The sequence below is a fragment of the Triticum dicoccoides genome, chromosome 6B (genome assembly GCF_002162155.2).
Source record: "Triticum dicoccoides isolate Atlit2015 ecotype Zavitan chromosome 6B, WEW_v2.0, whole genome shotgun sequence".
NCBI classification, from domain to species: Eukaryota; Viridiplantae; Streptophyta; class Magnoliopsida; order Poales; family Poaceae; genus Triticum; species Triticum dicoccoides.
Genome location: NC_041391.1, coordinates 21,527,390 through 21,550,432, shown reverse-complemented (window position 1 = coordinate 21,550,432; position 23,043 = coordinate 21,527,390). Strand labels below are relative to the sequence as shown.

The following is a 23,043-nucleotide window of genomic DNA, read 5'->3' as shown; positions in this document are numbered from 1 at the left end:
CCAAATCCACCACTCGAGCCACCATGCAGTTCAACGGCCCTACCTACCGTCGCCCTCGCACCGTGTCGGAGAGGGAGTACCCGGCCGGAGTCATCGTCGAGAATAGCTTGAGGGTGTGGGCCATCTCAAGGTGGAGGGGCCCTAGAGAGTTGGCTCGCTTCTTCCTCCAAGCCGGCTACCTCCACCTCCCTCCGGGCACTCCGCCCATGTTCCACCTCCACGAGCAGTACGATGGCAACGCCAACGGCCTCGTCATCGGCCTCCACGTCACCTTCACCAACCCCCACGACGCTCACCACCTCCTCGGCCAGGTGTTCTGGTGTGGATGCGAGTTTATCGCGTTCACGACCTACAACATCATCACCAAGGAGTTGTTCGAGTGCGAGTCTTTCTATCTATCTAGCTTGTGTTTGTGTTGGTTCGGGCATGTGTGCCCGTGTCTTCTATCTATCTAGATTTATGTTTTATGAACTATATGTTGTAAGGGGATGCCCCTCTATATGTTCTATCTATCTATTCTACTAGGGTACCCGATGCCCCTCTATCGTGCTATCTATTAATGTTTTTTCGGGCTAGTGCTATCTTTTTTTTTGGTTTGTGCTATGGGGTTTTCAAAGTTTCTCCATTGCATTTTATTTATGTGTCCATGTGAACTAAAAAATGCACTAAAACATGATCCAATCATATAAGTTGTTGTTAGCATGTGTCTAGTTAATTATCTTCCTTTTATGTTTTATGCACTATATGTTGTAAGGGGATGCCCCTCTATGTTGTAAGGAGATGCTACTAGGGGCACACTATATGTCTTCTTTTTTTGAAAGTGGCACAACCTTTTTCGGTTGAAACACACGAGTAAAAACTCTGAAAACACCATAGCACAAATCAAAAAAAAAATAAAAATGGTGCTTGGTTGAAATAAACTAGAATCAAACAATTGCAACTTTTTTGGTTCACAAAGACTGCAAGTTAGACTGCTAACTAGAACCAACGTTTTGTTTTAGCCGAAACAACACGAGACCCTACAATCGGACACGATAGCTTATGCATAAAAATAGCTCCAATAATTATCAGATGAGTTATCTAAAAAAAGGTGAAGGCAGGAAACTTAACATTTGTGAAATAACCTAAAGGCGAAAAGATATATCGATATCAATGACCGTTTGCACTTTTTTTTGCACTAGCTACACTTCTTTTATCAATGGGCCTGGATATGTTCTATTTGGCCCTGCCTAACTTCTATATGGGCCTGGCCTTTTCGGGCAACTGTGGACGAACATTTTTTTTCCTTTTCTCCCTCTACCACTGAAATTGAAACTGAAACTGATGACGAACTGAAGAACTGAAAAACGAAACAGAGTGGAGAAGACATGCCGAATTCGTACAGCGCAACACTTTTATTCAAATGTACATATCATTACGATTACAAATGATGCCCAATCTATTCACTTACGACTAATTATCATCACATAAACAAATGCGAGAGCAATTACACAAACATAAAAAAGTCCGGCCCTCAAATTGCCCTGCTTCTGCAATTCGATGAGTTTCTTCATCTGCTTGTTCAGCTTCTTCAGCTCTGCCGTCACTCTTGCATCCCCCACAGTATCACCCATGGAAGGGCGGGCGCCCCCAATGGAATTGCCAGATCCAGATGCGCCCGATCCAAACTTGCCCAACTTCTCCGCCTCCAACGGTAAATCGAGCTCCCCTGATGCACCCTCCAGTTGAATCCGCTCTATGTACTCATCTAGCCACTCAAAATGGGTGCATTGCTTCAATTTCTGAAATAGGAAAGATGAACCCTAAATCCCAAATCCAATGGGGAAAAATGGGCAAATTTGAAATTGGGAGACAAAAACCAAAATTGGCATATTGAGAAGTAAAATCTCACCTTTCCCTGCTCTGGTTTGCTCTCGCATTTCACGAATTCCCGCCCAAGGTTGCCATTCTTGTCGGTCGTTGTGACTAGCCGCTTCAGGGGTGCGATACGTGGGCATGCAGGGCACCTTGTCATGGGCACTGCGCCATAGCGCGGCCATGAGCGGCGGGAGGCTGAAGCGGAGCTCGACATTGCCAGGTTGCGGCTCGGAACGGCGTTGCTGCCCGTCGTCGCCGGAGAAGAAGAACAACAACGGTCGGGGAGGGGCGCCCGTCGGGGAGGGGGGGAGGATGGGCTCGGGTGCTGCATGGCTCGGTGTCCTCTTGTACCTATGCTGACCTGGATAAGTTAGTGGATCCCAGGCTGTGGGTCCCGCTCACCTGACCAATGCTGAGTTGGATAAGTTAGTGGGTCCCATGCTGTGGGTCCCGCTCACCTGATTCGAGTTTTAAACATGTGTCTTTGGATTAGGCAGCAGTGTCGCATGGGAGCTATTTTTTCCAACGCAGATGTCGCATGCGAACTATTACAACCAACTACGTCGCATCAGAGACAGTTCACACCAACAACGTCGCATGGGAGCTATTCGCCCATTTTATACATCCATTGTGAACATGTATGGGTTTTCACAGAAGGATTCCGTTGCCATGACCCTGGCAGCCGCTGGGATTGCCCGGGTATTATACTGCTTGTATCAACTAAACTTCGTCGAGAGGCTAGGTTAGAAGGTCGCGGTGATTCTTCTAGTGGCCAAGAAGAACTTCAAAGGTGAAGATAGAGGTTCCTTCAAAGGTGAAGATCTTCCTTTGGCGACTAGTTGGGAATCCAAACCAATCTATCTGGACGCCTCTGCTCGTGTGTTCCTAGGCATTACCGATCGAACCAGCTGTCCTTGAAAGCACTGGCTTGCCTTAAAGCTTTGGCATGCACTAGCTTCAGATCCGGGACTAAACCAGGCGGTAATTGCCTCAGACTGCAAGGAAGTGGTAATAAACATCAAGGATGGCAATGGTTGAAAACTTGGCCATATCATTCGCGAAATTCAGACGACTATTGCTTCTGAGATTCACTGTCGAAAAAGGGTTCCCCCACGATTATAAAGCAACCATCACCACATACATCCGAGCGAGCCGAACAAACACACGCCACCACAAACACACCCAAGGCTAGATACAAAGGTGTCGGGCAACCAAGCAAACTAAATATGAGCTACGAAGAACCACTTGGAGCCACCGAGCAGGGGTGAGATGGACAATGACGAAGTAAAGGCTCCAAGACGGTGCCTCCCAGAAGGGTACGATCACGGATAGCCGCCACCGTCCCATCCGCAGATCGAGTTTTCACCCGGAGCGACGCAAGGGCGGCAGGAGCACCGCGACGGAGCCTTCAAGAAAAATACGACGTCCACGGACGCCGCCACCAACGGCCAGATATGAACTGTGCAAGGGATGAACCCCGACACTCATACCCCTCCAACACACCCCTACTCCGCCAACCACCTGCAGCCACGTCCCCCTCAAAACCATGGCTGCCCGCCCGCACCTAAGAGGCAGGTTCCGCCCCCGAACGCCTCGCCTCCCGCCACCAGGGCCGCCGCCCAACATCCAGAGACCCCCAAGACCATCCAAAGAGATCAACTTTGCACCGAAGGAACACCACCGACCGACAACCACAGCATACATCCTGCCTTGAACATCGTCGGAGCTGCGACAACCAACACACGGCCGGGGAATGGGGGAGGCGGGGGAGCGGACGCATCCGGACCGGCACACCCCTGTGCCAGTGACGGGGGCCCGAGCACGTCGGCGCCACCCATCCCTCCAGCCAGCCTCCCTACCGGTCACACCCCTGTGCCGCGCCACCTCAGCGCCTGACGCAGAACTGCGCAAGGCCACCGACGCAAAACCCCGCCACTGGCAAGGGGGACCCAAGGATTGTCGCTGAACGGCAAGAATACTCAGAGCCCATTTGCCCTGCTGTCATCGTCCAGCCGACATGATGCCTGGATCCCAACCGACACACCCATCTGCCACGGCCGCTGCGCCTCCACCACCACCACCGAGGCCACGGCAGGGGCGGACACCCATAGTCCGCGCCGCCCGTGGCCCTCGCCAGTGTATACATGGTCCTGATATCAATTTATATGGGACGTGCTATGCGTTGTCGGCGGATCATTTTAAAATCTGCCAGGCTGCAAGCCGTCAGATCCTAAGTAATCTTGTGTCTGAGCGTTGTCCTCACTTCTGCAACACGCAGTCTTGTTGTATAATTTTTTTTTTGTAGCAGAGGTCTTGTTGCATTTTTTTTGCAATAGAGAACTTGTTGCAGATTTTTTTACCTTTACTTTTTTCAACATAGGTGATGTTACGGAAAATATTACAACAAAGATGTAGTGGCCAGCGAGATAAGGGAGAATAGTGCGGTGCGCGGGCGACACTTGGCTTGGGACACGCATCACGCATTGGAGGCAGCGGATGCCCCCGGCTGTTCCCAAGCTTTTTCCCCAATTGTATGCTCTCAAATTTTGATAAACGAATAAAGCACGTGGTTAGCTTAAAAAGGGAACTCGCCCGCAGCGCCCCGGCGAGGCTGCGGTAGGTGGAGGAATCGTCGACGCGCGGCCCATCAGCCCGCTGGAGCTTGCCATTGGTGTCAATTGGCGTGGGGGAGGATTTGCAGGTGTCAATGCCAGCACGGTCAAGCAAGTCTTTGGCGTACTGCTGTTGGGAAAGGAAGAAGCAACCTGCGGTGCGCGTGACACGAATGCCAAAGAATCTCTCTAAAAAAAAACCTCATGTCCTTCATGGCAAATTCACCAGTGAGGTGATGAACGATGACCTAACATAAATGATCTGTATCCCTGACCCTGAAAGCAACAACAGGTTAGGCCGAATGGAAAAACTAGCACACTCATGCAGCTGCTCCCGGCGGAAAAATTAAACTCCAGCTCTTTGCCGCTGCCATCCTCAAACAACACATTTTCCTTCTTTGCTGGCCCAAACATATCTAAGGCGCACAACTATATAGTCTGATAAATATGACTTGTATTAAGATGAACTGTCAAGGTTGCACTTGCACCCTTGCAGGAACACCAGAATCAAAGCTAGCTCTAAGTCTAAAGCCTCAAGGGACCACATAATAACCAAACTCTGCCTATAGTACCATCTCTGTCACCACAGCGTCATATTATTGTTGAACTGTCGGCGGAACATCTAAGTTTGGGGTATACAATAAATCGAGCGGCGCAAATTACGACGCTGACGGTTCTGGCTCTTTCCCCTTCCTCCCTTTGTTCACAACTTTTGTACTGTCAGCCGGCGGCACGGTGCTAGGCTCCTTGGTGTACATGATACAGTCGTCGAGAGTGTAGATCCTGAAAGCGAGTGAGGATACAGTTGAGGTCTTGACAGCTACTGTGAAGGAGGACCAGTACCACCAATCATTCTTCAAGAACTCGGATCTTATCACTCTCTCCAACATGCTGGTCGCCAGTACCATCTGGAAGAGGCACAGAATAGATACGATTAATCAGTACAGTGGCTAATAACAGCCCTCTCAAGCATTTATTTTGTATGTAGATGATGATGTTAGAGAGATTTTAATATAATGGACAGGCACAAAAATAATAAACACTTTTTTGTGTGTGGCACAAATTAAGGTGAACAAATAGATGATGAAGTCACCTCGGATATTGATTCTGCACGCTTCACAAAAAAACGCCATGAACGCCTTCTCATTTGTTGAGACTTTGAGGCTCTGAAAGCTTCCTCAGGCAACGCTGCTTCTATATCAAGCAAATGGATCTTTTGCTGCTTTAGGATATGGGAGTTTCTTCCTGTAACAGGTCTCAATGATGACTCCGGAACCAAGCCACCGTTAACAGCCAGCAATCTTGTTGGCTTGTCTGTTGCAGAAGATGCTGCTTCCTCACAGGAAGTAGTGTCAGTATCAGGGGCTGGCTCCTTAGTTTTTGACACATTTTCATCACAGGAAGTACTAGCTGCAGGACAATCTTGAGCAGAATTGGACCCCTCCTTCCCTAGCTTTTGTACAGACATTGCCTGGCATTCCTCTAAGGAGCTGGAAACACAATCATCATTTGGGATGTCATCTTGCTTTTTGTTTTTATTCAGAATGACTGGAGGATCAATAAAAGCTGCACGTGAAGGGACAAAAGACGGAACTCCGTTTGATCCAATAAGTCCAATATCCTTCACTATCTCCTTGCTTGAATCATTGGTGGAAAATTTTCTGCAAATCACTTCAAAGCCATATGGGCATGACTTCATCGGTTTTGTGGAGTCAGACTCAGAGGTGGAGCTAGGATGAACAGAATCCTTGTCCTTGTTCACATGTCCATTGCACTTTCCAGCATGATCTTCATACTCCGTTGATGTGAAGTAAGTCTCGTGACATGCTGTGCAGTGGTGTTGAGCAGGCCATATAGGCTCTAAGCAGTCGCAGCGGCATGTTTTCCCCAAAATTGCTGCAGCCTTGGTACTGGGAAGTTCCATAAGCTGCTGCTCGCTGCTGTTCGACGACCCCTGGGATGATACTGGAGGATCACTGAGAACAAAATTACCCAGGTGATGAAGATGCCGCTGCCGCTGCCAGTACTGCTGGATACCACGTTTCAGCTCCTTCTCCCATGGATCGTATTCCCTTAGCCAGTCAACAAGGCTATGGATTTCTTCATCCGATTCATAAATGACAACAGATGCAGAATTCCATCCTTTACAATCAGAAGTAGATGGTGGGTCCCTCTCCTTGCTTATCAGCATGCTTCCATCAACGACCAGTAAAGGACGTTTACCAGATCGTCCTAACACCCAGTACAGTCGACCCAACGAATCCTTTCCCAGAAAATCTCTTCTCAGGGTTGCCATATTAAGCTCTGACTCTACTGTGCCAACTGACTCCTGCACTTTTGAAATCTGGTCAGATAAAGTATCCATTTCACCATATGAAGTCCTCATTTCCTCCTTATCTTTCAGATGCTTCAATTCAAAATTCAAAGCATAAAACTTCTTCTGGAGATCATTGAACTTATCTGGACATTTTTGTATATGTTCTCTTATCAGGACTGTGTTGAGCATTTCATCACAAAGAAATTTCAGCATATCGATTCTCTGCATTTTGAAGATAAATGTTAGACAATGTAGGTTGTCACTTTGTCCACTATGAAAATCAACAGAGAAATTATTAGGTCAAGTAAAATCATATAAAGGAATATAGCGAAATGTGCAATACACAAAGAACTAAAACTTCCAAACAGTAAATAGTAGAGATATCTACTTGAAACATAGAAGAGAAAACCATACCTCTTGTGTGCTAAGCTCCCAGTACTCCTTTTGTGCCACTGTTGCAGCTAAGTTAATAAGCATGTCATGATAGGGTCCTTTCCGTTGTGGTTTCAAATCCTGAATACCCTGGTCAAGATGTGATTTCTTTTGAGCTGACATGCATGATGGTTTGCCGTGAAATACATGAGACTCTGCTCCTTTTCGCTGTCGTTTAAAATCCTGAGCACCCTGGTCAAGATGTGATCTCTCTGGCTTTAACTTGCACGATGGGCAGAACCAGTTTCCTCGTGGTATACGAGTTAGTGGTGGACTCAGGCAATAAGTATGGTACTCCGCGTCGCAGCCATCACACAAGAGAACAATGTGATCATCTCTATCAATGCCACATACTTTGCAAATACCCACCTCCCATGGAGCTTTAGGTAATTTGGTCGCTGCAGTCACAATGTCATGTAGCTCCTCATGGATTTCTGAACCAGTATTCTCATTAGAGAGGTAACTATCAAATCTCTGAACAAGGTCAAGCACCTGCACCAGCCATGTAAAAAGAACAGAAAGCCAAAAGGTTTACTAAAATCCTTGGAAATAATATAACTTAGTAAACAGTAAATTTAACAGTAAGCTAATATATGCTCAAATCAGCATAGATAATCCCAATGAGATGGTACAAAGCTAACTGAGTGACCCATTTCTTTTTCTATTTGCAATATTATCTTGATCAAACAACAAGGAAACACAGAGCATGTTCTGCAATCAAAAGACACAATTTGCTAAAAATGTCCTTTAACCAGTTGAAAAGTAGGTGTTCGAAGCAGTAAACTACCATACAGAGAGGGATAACAAACCTCTGTCTTATACAATTCAAAACTCTTAGAGAATTCTGCAACCATTTCCACTATATCCGTTCGAACGGCACATGCAGCATACAGATTACGGATTACCTGCAGGTAAACATAACAGATCAGCAAATTTTGTAGTTTGTGCACAAGCTAACAGACAGTGTGCTGAAACTAGAAAACCAAGTTAACAGTTAGCTTGTGCAGGAGTATTTGCAGGCACATGAAGTCATCCATGGAAAATCTGAGAAAATATCCCATGCGTATGACCAGACCATAGTATAATACAAAAAAGGCTGTTAAAGAAAAATGTACCTCTTGCACATCCTCAAAAAAAGTCTCCCAGGATCCACAGTAAGCTCCCATAGCCAACCTTATATCAATTGTGCGGAAGTCCAAAGGGCGTGGCACCATACCAGAAAACCCAAGGATGCCCTCATCCTCATACTCATTAGAGTTCACTACAATAGTTCCAAGCAGATCCCCAAAAAGCTTATATTCATCTGAGGAAATGGCATGGCGCAGGGCAACACGACACTTCTTCAAGATAATCTCTGAGATGGAAATAGTTTTCCTTCCATTTCTTGGGTTTTCAGGCTTTTGTGGCACTATTGCACGGCATGCCTCTGACAACACAGATAAAACAGCTTTCTGCAACAAGAAAAAAAAACGTTTACTGTATTTTCCAAAGTCCCCTAGTCACAAGGGTCCTCAAAATAAAAGATAGAGAAAAGTATCATGGCAATGAATAAGTCTAATAAGGCAGCGAGCTATGCACTGACTTCTCTTCTGGCAGCTATATATATAGTAAAACTTTGGTTAAACTGCGATGCTGACAGAAAGTTCATGTTAACCGAAGTTTCCTGCTCAGGCTAAATAAACAAAAACATGTAAATACAAAATACATCATCTGACTGGTTTCCAAGGTTTCAAACAAAATTCGACAACCATTCCTGTCATCCTTTTAAAGGGATACAGTACTTCATCACATAAAACAGTAAAACAAAAGAAGTGTTAGGGGAACTAGAAAACGGAATTTATGCATTTGTATTGACGGCCAAGGGAAAAATACATGAGGAGCTGTAATCTACTACCTCCGTTCCTAAATATAAGTCTTTGGAGAGATTACACTATGGACCACATACGGAGCAAAATGAGTGAATCTACACTAAAATGCATCTATATACATCCGTATGTGATATATGGTGTAATCTCTAGAAAGACTTATATTTAGGAACGGAGGAAGTAGACTGCAACCCACACAACAAACGGTACTAAAACATAAACTAATACAAACTCATACTTTTATTTTTGCTACTCGTTACTTTTTAAGAGAAAAACACCATAAGCATTGCAGCTCGATCTATCAATGAAAAGGTTTTTATAAGGGCCTGAGAGCAGGTCAAAGCCAGAAAAAGGAAATTAAACACAGTCTGGAACAGCAATAATACAATGACTGCAGCCTGCAAGAGCATTACTAACCTTGGTTCGTCCAGATGCATTAGCCTTGTAGACCCCTTTACATATCGAATGTTCCAAAATTTTCCTTGCCCATTCTGGTGGTTTTCGGTCCAAAGCTTGATAGACACAATTTCTAATTCTCGTTCCCACATTTGTCGGTAATTTTCTCACAGGCTCTAGTGCTTCTGCCCAATCTGGCAATGTTCTGTTATCAGCAATAGGCACCTCAGCAGAATACTTGTAATCCATCATATAAACCTTGTTTCCTTCACTTGATAGAGAACTGCATATCAAATTCTCTGCCTCCAGAAGCAGCTGAAAGTACAAGACAATAATTACAGTGCAGCAAAAATAAACATAAATTTTACCATCATCTAAAATAAGAACATGGGAAATTTATAATATCTCTTAGTGGGTGAACAAAACACTATAGATAAATCATACAAGGAACGTAACACAACATCCTTATAAATTATATTCGATACTATCAAAATATCACACAGCTGGACAAGGAATCAATGTAGTCAAGATATCTCTAGCCAAATAAGCAAAACCAAGAATCTTTTCTCCACAGATAATATTTAACAACAAAATTCCTGCAAACAGGTGGAAAAGCTCTGAAAAATATCATAGAAAAAAACAAATGGGCAGAGTCTCGTAACTGATTATATATACTCGCCTTGCTAGGCTTGTACATACCTCTTTTTATTATTACTACGAAATACATATAAATACAGAGTGATGGCATTCCCTGTTGTTTTACCCTAAAAAACAGAAAGCAATACTGATGGTGACAGGTAACCCAAAAAACCAAGGTTTTTTTCCTAAGCAGGATAAAACAGGGATATGTGTTATGTCCCTCATGGAAACAACATAGAAACATACTATTATGTAGAGTTAATGTGTATAAAATAATTGTACAGGGTTGCAATCAAAGCAAATATTAATAAAAATAAATAAAAAGTTAAAAGAAAAATCTGAAAACAGATAGCAAATAACCATAGCATACAGCAAGCTAAAGACAACTCATGTCTGATTGAAGAAGGAAAGGAAGGAATGATCCAAATGAATCACAAGGTTCAGCTAATTGTTGAAATAAAATGCTTACCAGGGCATCCTTCTCCATGCCGGCAACCCCAGGTACTGCTCCGCACAGGATGCCACCATCACCGTGTAGGCAGCGGAATAACTTCACCCTTTCTCGACTGGAAATATCAGACACATCCATGCACCCATTTATGGAAGAAATAGCTAACATATACCTTTTAGCCAACTCTGGCCAAGTCAACTTGTTAGCAGTTAGCATATCAAAGTTAAATTTCTTTGTTGAAATAAGGCTCTCAGTGTCCTTCTTTCTTCCACGCCTGGCTTTTGATTCTTTGGGGTCAATGTTCAGCTTTGATAATACCTCACCAAAAAGAACCTTAATGAGTGCAAGATGAACGCCGGGCAATATTGTACCAGTGCACCTCCCAAGTGTCTGGGCAGCCAATTTATCTAGACGAGCTTCCTTCATAGAGGAAGTTTCAACAGGAATAAATACAGACACAATCTCTTCATTATTAGAGAGACCAGATTCACTATTTGAATGTGATGTAGAAGCATTTGCAGGGGAATTCATTGGTGAAGAGTAATCCCTACATTCCTGAATGCCCATTGACAGTGTTTCTTTCTCACTTGCACAAATTGGCCATGGGTCAGCAAGTTCATCTTCTAATTGTTCATATGAAGGCACTTCTTTGAGATCAATGATTTCAGCAAAGCGCCCCAAGAACTCCCATATCTGCAAGAAATTTTCAATAAGATGGATGCAAGAATAAAAATGAAATGCACAACTTTGTAAAGATGTGTTTCTCAAATAGTAGAAACAGTGAAAGATATGTAAAGAGCTACCTGGAAAACATCTGCCGCCGATTCTGGTTGAAGCTTATGGCTAATAGGACGCCCCGGAGGTAGCTTGCGGATGCTAGAACCGCTGGGCTGAGCAGGATCGTGTAGCCCAGTCACCCCACCATGTCTACCATATGGTGTATCTACATTACTTTGACCATGTTTATGCACAGATAAAAGTAAACCACTTGCAACTGTTACAGAAGAACGAAATTCTGCCCTATTGCACAAGAACTGGTAGTTTATGCAAGACCTGGATCTAGGAAGAGACTCCACAATTTCTTGAACAAATTCCAAATCAAGCCCAATTCTATCATGGCATAACCAATTCTTCAGTAATGTATAAGTAGGTTCCACATCATTCTTCTTTTCTGTAACTCGTGGTATACTGGGGCCATTGGATGAGCAAAATCTAGTTAAGGGAGCGTAAGGACCATCAAAGTTCTGACATCCCCTCCCCTTGTTTAATAAATGATTTTCGCTGCCGTGTGTGCATGAGAATACCAGATGCCCATGTTCCTTATACATTTTTTCACATGCTTCCACCATAGCAAAAGAAATCATCCCCCATACTGAAGAGGGCGATGTTCCCTCAAATGTAAACTCACCAATTTGGTCATTAATATTGGCTTCTTTACCTGGTGGAACATTCTCAGAATATGATGGTAGTATTTGTGACATCATATTTGAGCTCTGTACATCATTGCAACATGAAGAAGTCCTTTGATCCTCCGTATCACTGGTAAAAATTGATAAGAAATCTTGACTGGTCTCAGAGGGATTATCCACCATCATATAAATATCATCATCCATATCATTATCAGTATCTCCAATAAAACTGCTACTTTCCTTTGTTTCAGCGGCCTTTCTTGCACCATTCTGAGAGAGAATGGTCGAGGCTTCTGGAAGGGGGAACACTGAACATGGTAACCTTTTGACCTTAAACAAAGGCGCAAAACTCCCTCCATCACACACCTCACACTCAAACAGTGAACCAGTGACTCTATCATGCCAGTAAGATGTAAAACCCACCGGCCATATCTGGTGGCAATTGTGGTAGCTTGCATGTTTATCGATATCTCCCAAGTTAGTTATGAAGAAATCTTGATATTGAACAGGTAGGCCAACCTAGAGTAACAACACAACAAAGCAGTGTTATCAAAATCAGCACCAAAGTGAACGTAAGATAAGAGAACTGCAATATAAAAAACAAAGGCTATACCAGTAGGAAACAATAACATCTAAAATGGGCACAGGATGAAGAAACAGAATCTGAAACAGGTAATGAGATACTCACACTATGATGATGTTGTTGACGGTTGCAATTTTCCGCAAGAAATTTTGGAGGCTTTGGTGGATTTCTTTCTTCTGCAGGACTCGGGGTTTTTGCTTTCGTAAAAAATGATGGCTCCGTAAAAGTGCTGGAACTTCCAAACTTGTGCTTCTCAGAAAACTTGCGAAATGCTGATTTTTGTGGAAAATCTCTTCTCCTGCCGCGTTTATGATTTGACCTCTGGTCTATGTTTCCATCAGCAATGAAACTTTGATCCACAGGAGGAAATTGTTGTCTCATGCTAAAACAATGAGGAAGACTAAATGCTGGCATAAAGTGATTCCCATCTGCAACATGATAGCCAGAAGTAGATTATTATAAGACGCACCACAAATGATGGTCAATAGTTACATTAGAGACCAGTCAACTATAGCATCAAAACGGTAGCATGACCCATAGTTTTTTTGGAACTGGAATTAAATTGCCCTTTATGGATAAACACATAATACGCCTTAGTGGCCACACATGCACTGAACATGGGGCAAGCAGAAGTTTATCTTCATGGTGTTAGCACAGCAAATTGTTATCTAAAAAGTTACAGTGCATAAAAGATTAAAAGGTGTGAAAATCTACAACAAAAGGCAAATACATCTCTCTTGCAGTACATATGATTGCTCTAATATCCTTACCAAAACGAGTTATATTATTCAACTGCAGCCCCTCAAAATGTGGAGTAGCCAATTCAGTCAAATGAGCTCCATCAACAACACTTACTCTGCGAGGATCAAAAGAAAATATTAACTCTTCTGATGATAATGTCTGTACAACAAAGGTTATTAGAAAACTTCCTATTACATTTCTAATATTGTTATTCCAGAGCACCCAAAAACAGTCCATTTATAAATTTTATCGCAAAATAGTTGCCACAAGTTTTTTTTTGCAATAAACAGAATTTCAAGAAATCGGAAGTTTGTTTTTCTTCAAACAGATCTTTCAAGAGTAGTCAAAACAATAACCACGTGACAATAAAACAGCGAGCATCACGTAGAGTAATGAAAGCACTGCTCTGTAACACAATGAACCAGCTATAGAAAATGCAAGCATGCTTTCAACGCTTATTCTCTTCAGCATAGCACATAAAAGTAGCCTAAAACAATGGAAGGATATTAATGATTTGATTGTTCTACAATTTAGTTTACAGTACTACTGAGAATTAATGGAGCGCAACCTATTCAACTGTTATGGTTGTAAACTTCTTAACACACTGATATGCAAAGACAACTCAATAGAGAAAATTCAACGCCATAATAATCACTAAAGGTACAGAACAACAATCATCAAGATAACTAAACATTGTACAGAACGGTGGCACATATATACGGCCAAGTCTTGATAATAATCACTGTAGGTACTTTATGTACTTTTAACAAATTCCACGTCACTGATCCAGCATGTATATCTTACAAGAAATGGCTGTACATATAACCAATAAAGTAGAACAATTTGGTGTAGGGACACCTGGTTGAATGATTTCTGTAAGTACATGAGCATTTGTATTTATGTGGATCTAAATGTGATATTAAAATAAGTAGAATAGAAGTAGAAAAAAGGGCATACATGAGGGTTGATGATCGAAAGCATAGAACGTTACTTTCTGACCGACATTCGTTTTCTATAAATTTAGTGTGAAATATATCTTTTCAAAATACAAGAACCAAGCAATCTGACACGTGACCATGGCCCAGTCTCCAAAGGAGACTATCCCTGCAATATGTATGGAATAACTCAACCAAAATAGGAAAGGACTAAAAACATAACAGCAGTGCACTCTAACCTACACTTGATGTCAGGTCAGAATCCATCACTAAGCAGTTTCACAAATGCTCGCCTAATCTTATAGGCTGTATATGATATTGAAATGCTTAATAAAGGAAAGGCGTCATTTGCTAGCAATTGGGTAAAATGCATATGAACTGATCAGAAATATTTGCAGCCATGTGAGAGTTGTCATCAATGAAAAAAATAGCACGATACCCGCAAAAAATAGCACACAATGAAATATAGCTTCGCCCTTCTCCAGATGCTACACAAGTTATAGCGCGCTAATAGCATGCTATATTTGAAAATGGCATTTTGCAAAAAGAAATGCCAAATATATCCAGAAATAAAGGATTTCAGCAACTACATTTTTCCAGGAAAAATACATGCACAAGGTCCAATTCCATGACATAAACATGCACATTCCTTTCATACCCAGATTCAGAAGTAGTTTGGGCTTGCAGAGGACAAACAGTAGTAAATTAGTAATACAAGAGAAGAACAAGTGGACACGCATAGATAAGATACCATCAAGCACAACAGATGTAGTATTAGGTTGATACCAAGTACTTATAATTATAGGAAACTGTAGTTCCACTATAGGTGATCTAACATAGAATCAACATGTTTTGTTCAATGAAAAAATTGCAACCGACGAGGAGCAACAAGGCGGCGGCAAGTTCGGCGCGACTAGCTTCCTCTACCATGGCGACAGGAGTAGCAGGAGGATGATGACGATGGGGACTTGAGCGAGGAAATAGAATGAGGCCGACACTGCTACTTGGATACCGGATGAAGAGAGGATGCTCTCACTTGCCGGCTGACTTGCCAGCACTGGCGGCTTGGCTGACATCGGCGTGGCGCCACTGACTTGTTGGAGTTGGAGATGTGGCTGACACCGCTACTTGGAGATGGGAGGAAGAGAAGCCGCTGCCGCTCACAAACCACCGCCGTCTCCTTCACTCATGAGTCACGAGCCGCCACCGCCGCCCTAGGTCACGAGCTATTGAACTAGTGGAAAATGGGGAATGAGGGTCACGAGTTGGCTAGATTAGGTCGATGGGCTGTTGCATTTGTTGCATCTACGAGAGAGAGTGAGAGTGGGTTGGGCCGATATCAGATGGTTCGTGTGAACGCTAAAATGCTAAAACGTTTTTTTGTTTAGCGCCGAATTAGCACCGTAGCGAGCAAATTAGGTAAAACATAATGTGGCCCTTCCCGATATGCTATAGCAACGCTATAAGGCCAAAATAGCGCACTATTTTTTAGTTGGTTGTTATGTTAAAAGAAGAATAGAATAGATGATTAGTGGGTTTTCTATACATAACTTGTTAAGGGATGCCCTTGTAGACCTCAGATAACTCACAATTAGGAAAGGCATTCCTGACATCAAGTTGAGAGACAACCTATTGTCAAACAGAAGCCACAACAAGGGTGCAAACTATGTTTATGTGGGCAACATGAGCAAATGCCTTGTCTTAGGCATGACCATGCTCATGATGAAAGCCGAGCAATAAGACGAGCCTTGTAGCACTCAAGAGAACCATCACAACCAGTCTTAACCTTGTAGACCCACTTACAATTGATGGGAGTGTGTCGGCAGGCAAAAAGGACACGGGTGGGGTGGACGCTCGAAGGCACACGAGAGTGGCTTTCCAACAGGCCCGATGGAGACGAACGGCAACCGAGTGAACCTGATTAGAGTGAGACAGACAATGATTGTCAATCTAGGCAATGCGAATGTGACTAGGAACATGGGGATGCAGCGACAACAAGGGGATGAGGATGGTGATGAGAGATCAAGATGAACTCGACTAGAGAAGACCGAGAGAAAAAAGATTAGGAGAGAGACGAGTTGCGGCTTCATGAGGAAAAATCAAATCCCTAAACATAACTTCTGGCACCATGCGAAAAAATATGCAACTTTTATTTCCACGAGGCCATAGGCTGTGGCCCCATAAGGCAACAAAACTAAGAGATGATATTGTGGTCACCCACATGTGAGGGGAATGTGATTTGGATAATTACTGAACTGGACCATTTAAGAATCCAATTTATAAATAGGACATGGTATGAGATTTTTTACATCTAGACACTATATGCTCCGATTTCGAACCCGGCACACTAGATATATTATTCCTAATATGCGACGGTACTAGGATTATGGAGTCTTTTAGCAAGATTAACCAACCCTCTTAAATAGGATAATCTGACTTCAATAGAACTTGAATAACAAACTTGTCATATGTTGCCCAAAAAAAAAAACTTGTCATATGGATATTACTTGTTTATGGCATGGTGTGGTTGCCTCCTAGTGTTTTACTTGTGAAAGTTTACAGCCTTCTAGAGTTTATTATGTGCTTCTAGTTGTTATATATGCCCTTTACTCTTGTGATTTTGTCTGACATTTAAATACTCTCCGCATGTGTATTACCCATTCACTTGTGTCTATTATCACAATGAGGCAGTACACTACCCTGCCAAGTCTAGCTCCGACATCATCTGTATTTGTATCTGCATACTAGTGCTATCCACTCTCCTTCTAAATCCAACAAAATAATGTTGTATAGGGCATGGTCTGAGCAGTATCCGATCAAATCCACTGCACTTGTACCTGTAGGCTACAAGGAATGGATCATGCTCCACGCCTCCGATGACGAATAACACCCTAAGGTGTGAAGACATTAATCATGAAATTACATCATACTTCCTATTCTTTGGTGGAGACACCAATGGTAGAAAAATAGGATGAAATGACATAATGTGGGCAAGGGTGGTAGTGGGTCACCAACACCGAGGGGGATGGCGGCAGGGTGGCATCAAGACATCACACGTTGAGTTCCGTTGCTCCTTTATTGTGGCGAATGTTTCCACCACACCCTCCTATATGATCATAACATATTGTAGGCGGTTTGATGTTCTCGAAGGTATCCATGGGTGGGTATGGCCACCATATTGTTGTTTCTGGCCTCCAACTTGCCCTAAGAATACTTGATGGCAAAATCACTGATGAGCACAAGGAATTATGTATCTTCGTACATGGCGCGGTAAATGTCATAGGAAGTTGTTGGTTGTTCCTTGAACAGGACGAGGCACAAGTCAAGAGAAGAATGTATGCTTGGGAGATAATTTACTTCATCATTTATTGTTTTCCTCTCAAGCATATGGTCTTCTACATACATAGGAAACGCCTCTTAGCAAGTTCGCCATGAAGATATTGTTAAATGGGAAAAATCTTCAATCCAGAAAATATGGCCATGTGATAATGAGCAAACCGAGTACACGCTCAATCCCAAGGATTCCCATAGATCTTGCAATATGTGAGTCCTCTGGGATGTAGGTTGTCAACTCAATATAAGAGGTTACTCAATGACATGGCTCGCATGATGTCTCTTCCTTGATTCATCTCCCCTACATGGCCTAAGGTAATTCCCTTTGTGTGGCAAAATTGTCACATAGAAGTTCACATAGATGCCATCAGCTAGATAGGGGGATACAGTGGCATACCCCTCCGAGAATCACCATTGATGCGTGCGTTGAAATGTAATGTCTCATGAACTTAACTAATCGGTTGTGTAGAAGGTCCAACTTAGACTTCTATGAAGATGCACTGAATTGTGCCATGGTTCCTTAAACTCAAAAATACAAGTGACACTGGCGATCAAACATTATTTGTCTTAAACCTCGAGAGTTTGCTACTCCAAGTCTTCAGAAAGTATCTAATAGCTTTTTAATGTTCAGACACAACAACGATTCCAATTTCACATCATAACTATGTTTATAGTTGGTCGAATGAAAGTTCACATCTCAATCGAACCGTTATAAGGATTTAGACAAAATGACCATCTACATGTAATGTGTAAGAAAGAGTTGCCCGATTAATGAAAAATAATGGAAATAGTTAAAATTGGCAATAGCGGCTGCAAGTAGAAACATAATGACGATAATTTTTGAGCCGCGACAATGGTCGCGGACTCCTTATAAGGGTATACATAAATGCCAAATGGGCAATGTTAGGGAAGTCAACAAACCAAAACCGCGCATCCTCCGCCTGAATAACACGGGCGGCCAGCCGATCCATATTTTCAGGCGGCCGTCTTCCTGAGCATCCTCTCCTCGTTGCTGCCAGGAGTGGCAGCCGGGCTTGCCCACATAGCTGACGACGGTGGCAGGGCTCCATTCCTGTTTTCGTCCAATAGCCCTTGGCGATGTACTTTGCGACGGCTTGACTCAGTAATGGCGCACGTGATGCAACAACGGCATCAGTTCGTGGCTGGGCAGGGGCTACATCACGCCTTCCTATTCCCGATGGCGTTGTCTTGCCGCACGCGCCCCAGTGGTGGAGGAAAGGGAGCCGACAAAGCCACCATGTCCTCGATCTGGAGAGCCTGTTCATCTAGCAGGGGCTAGCACTGCTCCTAAAGCGCCTCCTCAGAGTTATGGCATGGTTGGATGAGGAGGTGGCAATGCAACATATGCCGCGACCGTCGCCCGTGTACCAAAGGGTATGTGACGGTGGCCATGCAATAGATGTCGCAGCCATCAGGCCCGATATGGCCGATGCGCTGTTGGGTACTATCGGTCATGTTTGGCTAACTAGCGTTGCCTCCGTCGATGTGGCATCGGCCGAAAAATGGTCACCGAAAGGGTTGGACCTCGAGATCCAGCAAGGTTCATGTGTAATCTGCTGCCACATGCAACGACGATGGTAGTTGCGGCATGTGGTGATGTCTCATATAAATCTATCATCTACTGCCACTTGTGAGGATGGTGTTGGTATGCCTAATCGTCTCAAACTTGGGATTTGGGCGGTACATGTGACCTTCTGCCCTCATCAAAGTATGTGTTGTGTTTTGGCAAGCGGATCTTGTCATGGTTTGACCGCATGCTCATGTGGGCATGGTCATCTCTTGCGTGACATCTCACGTCATGACCATGCGCATATGCAGTTGTCGGGGTCGTGGAAAGTGGAGGAGATAACACATGATGATTTCGATTGGGTGGTGCTTCTGCAGTACCCGGTCTTGAGCTCTGGGGGAAAACCTAGGTCTAACCTTGGTTGGTTATACCTAGCAATGGTGGTGCTTTTGCGTGATTACCCTGTTGAAGGCATTGCTTGCAGTTTTCTTGGACCTGATCTTCAGGGTGAAACCCCATGATCTGGCCTTCAATGATGGATCCGACGACGGGAATGCTTATACGTCATTTCTTTGATGAGGGCATTTCCTTTGTAGAATCCTTCTCATAGTAATATGTTGTCAAAAGATGGTTGGTGTTGATGGTCGTTGTATATATCGTCGATCGTTGTTGGGTCGCTTTAGACTTTTTCTTTTCTTTCTTTCACCTTGGCATAGATTCGGTCTTATATGACTTTTCTTTTTGCCAATGTGATCCTTGTGTGCATCTGTAGTGGTGGATGTGTGCATCTTAGTTATGCAGAGGTCGGGTGCGTGTTCATTATGTTTGTATCACTCAATGCTACACTATGAGTTAATAAAAACACCCTTTGTCGAGAAACAAAAACATCAGGGAAAACAAGTCATGGGCGAGAGAAGATACTGGAGTTGGACCATGCTCGATCGTATTAGGATGGACCATAGGGAAGAAAGCAATGGAAATGATTCAATACAATTGGTCAAATAAGGAAGGGTTGTGACAATCCAAGAAAATTACTGGCTAAAGGAGACAAAAACTTTGAAGATTTTTGTGGCTTTGGATGAAGTTGAAGACAAACAAAAAACTCGATGGAGTAACAAATAACCATGGACATGCCAAATTAAAAAGATCCTTTAGAGATCTAGCTAAAGAATGCGTAGCGAGGTCGAGAGGTCAAGGTCGACAATCCTAAATCTGAAGAAAGAAAGCTAACAACAAGAGTCGTGTCCACTGATATTGAGCAATGACACGAAGATAACTACACAAGAGGCACTGAAATAGATTGCCATGGTGATAGAGGTTAGGCGTGGATGCTAGCAGAAAGACGCAGTACATGTTTGTGCAAGATAGAGATACTGTTCAGAACGTTGTGACTCGCAACAAATTCTAATCGTAACAAGAATGTTGATTTCATTCAATCTTGTAGAAGATTTATGGATTATGTGAATACAAAAGAACTAGTTATGTGGGCAGGTGACACCAGAGGTACATGAGTGCATTCAACCATCGACCATGTGAGCACTCCGCCCATCCTCTTTTTGTCTCTCTTACCATACATCAGTAAGCCTATTTGTCAAGGCGTTTAGGTGCCTTCTTTGTTAGGCTTGTGTTTGGTGGTGGTGGCCCCATGGTGGTCTCCCAACTCCATCCTCGCCCTAGTGTGGCCATCACGATCTACCTCGTAGAGCTAGTGATTCTCAATGCTCATTAATTTGGGCTTTGCGCCTTCTCTACTATTTGTATGTCTGAGCAACAGTTTGGCAGCCTGCCTTGCAAGGGGTTTTCGGTCATATTAGGTTCTCACCACTTGAGCTAGGCAACTCATGTGGCTGTGCAAAACCTATATGGTTGGCCTGGCTTGTGCGGGTTTGATCTTTTGTGGTTTCATCACCGAAGACATGGAGAAACATAAGACATTAGATCGAAAGGACATTGATGTAACTTCCGGTTTTATCATGGATCTTCTTTGTTGGTGGTATTCCAGTTGTTCTGGTCCATTGTACTATCGTTAATCAATCAATAAAGATAGCCCATTCTAACGGAATCCCCATCTACCATTTCCTCTAGATTAATTTCCATCTGCAGCTCCGCAGCCAGACACCTTCGTCGCCGATGCTTCATTTCCTTCTACTCACTACTAGTGATCCATTCTCCAATTAATCACACCAAGCCAAATCATCTTCTCTTGTGAACCCGGTAGATTCATTAATTTACTGGAACATACTAGGTGATACCTAACCCCAAACTTAATGGACCGAAAGAGAACCCACAAAAGAGTTCATGATACACATTAAAGAGAACTAGTTCAAATTTCCACTAGAATTTTGGATAAATAAAATGCCATACAGCAATATCATGCAACAATGCAAGAGAAACCAATAAGATACCTTCACGTTGAAAGAAAACAAGAACAACTACAAATTTCTCTCCTACAGATTGCGAGTCAGGGTGATTTTAAAATTCCCTAAGGCTGAACTGCATGTACAAACATGCAGGTGTCCTACTTCAATAAACTAGTAGCACAAATCAAATTAGCACCACAACTAGAACAAAATAAAATTATCATTGCGCATGCCCTCACCGTGGTGAAAGGGTGACAACATTAAATTAGCTGCAATATCTCATATACCATGTTCTTTGTAGTAAATCAGGGAGAAACATGTAACAACCACGAATGACTACAGTGTAATACCTAATTTAATAGCCCCTAAAATAAGATGCAACACGTACCATGCCGCACTAATGCTTTAGAAAGCCACTGCTACCAGTTGCTAATTATAGCATTTCTCCTAAACCAAGTCATTTAGGTCTCAGTGTTATCAAGTGTTATCAATAGTCAAGCAAAGCAGAAAAATCCAAAGAACATACTAGATTCATATGCTATGTTGATAGCAAGTGCATCTGTGTAATCATAAGAAGTAGCAAACCAAACATCATGTCAAGTTCTCGACTGGACTCACCATTAGTACTACCGGCGTTTCATGAAGAACAATCTACCTACTTCTTAGAGCTAGTATATATAAAATTCACTTATCAAAACAAGATCTAAAATCACAAGGAGATTATTAAGAGGGAGCTGAGATAACTGCGTGGTGATGTCTCAACTCAAAAGTTCTTATTTATCTATTGGATTAAATTTAGCTCTACAACTATCAAACTCATCAATCAATATTGTGATATCATCTGGGTGAACTCTGTAGCTATTATTTTCAGAAGTAGCAAATAATGTCATAAGTCATCTCCCATCTCCCAAAACTGAAGGACAAATCTAATTATATTTTTTGGGGTCTGTCTGCACTAGTTGTTGCACAACTAAGTGACTCAATCAAACATAAAAAGAAGAGAAAAGGGAAAAAAGAAAACACACGGATGAAGGAATCTCCCCGAAAATCAATGACATAGGACTTAATTAGATGGGCACACCAAGATGTGCTTTAGCCAAACCGTAGAAACAAGGAAGACACATCTAATTTGTAAATTAATCAACTGTGTTGCGTCCTAAGTTAGCCCGTTAATTAGACTATAGGTTATAAAATCTACAAGAAAAATAACTGTGCGGTATACCTTCAGACTCGGTTGCTGGAGGAATAAACTATGCGATCGCCGGGCTCGTGTACTCGATGGCATGATGCATCGATCGGTACCACGGCAGGAGGATCTACACGGGCTATCATGGCGCTCTGTGGCGTCTGGCGATCGACTAGCGCTGCTGCCGGCGCAGAATCGATCTGAACGCAACGGTGAGATGGTAGGCTAGGTCAACTCACGGTGCTGGCCTAAAGATAAAACATGGGCTTGTTTTGGGCTTGGGCATAACACACAACTATTAGCATACAAGGCCACAAGTCCACAACTACTATTCTTCTCAAAAAAAAAAGGCCGCAACTATTAGCATGGTATGTATATACGAGAGCTCCTATATGCCGC

General features: G+C 43.0%; 1 protein-coding gene across 1 annotated transcript; it reads right to left on the bottom strand.

Annotated features, from left to right (window-relative positions):
• Window positions 1-4,850: 4,850 nt before the first annotated feature.
• Window positions 4,851-22,836, bottom strand: LOC119320300 (methyl-CpG-binding domain-containing protein 9-like). The gene is made up of 11 exons (XM_037594414.1): window positions 22,681-22,836; window positions 13,332-13,417; window positions 12,667-12,989; window positions 11,373-12,497; window positions 10,588-11,262; window positions 9,501-9,794; window positions 8,334-8,669; window positions 8,028-8,123; window positions 7,201-7,710; window positions 5,563-7,008; window positions 4,851-5,377 (listed from the first exon to the last, which is right to left on the bottom strand). The coding sequence occupies exons 3-11, from the start codon at window positions 12,973-12,975 to the stop codon at window positions 5,129-5,131; spliced, it is 5,040 nt and encodes a 1,679-aa protein (XP_037450311.1). The 5' UTR covers window positions 12,976-12,989; window positions 13,332-13,417; window positions 22,681-22,836; the 3' UTR covers window positions 4,851-5,128.
• Between the last annotated feature and the right edge of the window lie 207 nt (window positions 22,837-23,043).